Source organism: Crocuta crocuta, unplaced genomic scaffold (assembly GCF_008692635.1).
Source record: "Crocuta crocuta isolate KB4526 unplaced genomic scaffold, BGI_CrCroc_1.0 scaffold20, whole genome shotgun sequence".
Taxonomy (NCBI): Eukaryota; Metazoa; Chordata; class Mammalia; order Carnivora; family Hyaenidae; genus Crocuta; species Crocuta crocuta.
This window is the reverse complement of record NW_027527932.1, coordinates 492,510-492,714: the sequence shown is the minus strand read 5'-3', so window position 1 is coordinate 492,714 and position 205 is coordinate 492,510. Positions and strand designations below refer to the sequence as shown.

Genomic DNA, 205 nt, shown 5'->3' with positions numbered 1-205 from the left:
GATCTGCCTTCTTCACTTCCTTGTCGGCCAAGATCTTCTCCAGGGCCCGGGTCAGGAACATGTTCTTCGTCTTCTTCCCCTCATACATGGACGCAGAGGCGGCGGCGGCGGCGGCCCGTCCGACCCGCGGCTCCCGGGGGCTGGAGGGGGAGGAGGGGAGGAAGCGGAGGGAGAGAGGAGAGGGGGTGGAAGTGGAGGAGAGGAG

General features: G+C 66.3%; 1 protein-coding gene across 2 annotated transcripts in view; it reads right to left on the bottom strand.

Annotated features, from left to right (window-relative positions):
• Positions 1-174, bottom strand: part of ARFGEF1 (ARF guanine nucleotide exchange factor 1) — a 150,079-nt gene extending 149,905 nt beyond the window's left edge. For both annotated transcript variants that reach the window (XM_077751762.1, XM_077751763.1), the window contains exon 1: positions 8-174. In XM_077751762.1, the coding sequence (XP_077607888.1) occupies positions 8-88 (81 nt within the window). In that variant the 5' untranslated portion in view covers positions 89-174. The remainder of the gene's footprint in view (positions 1-7) is intronic.
• Positions 175-205: the final 31 nt, after the last annotated feature.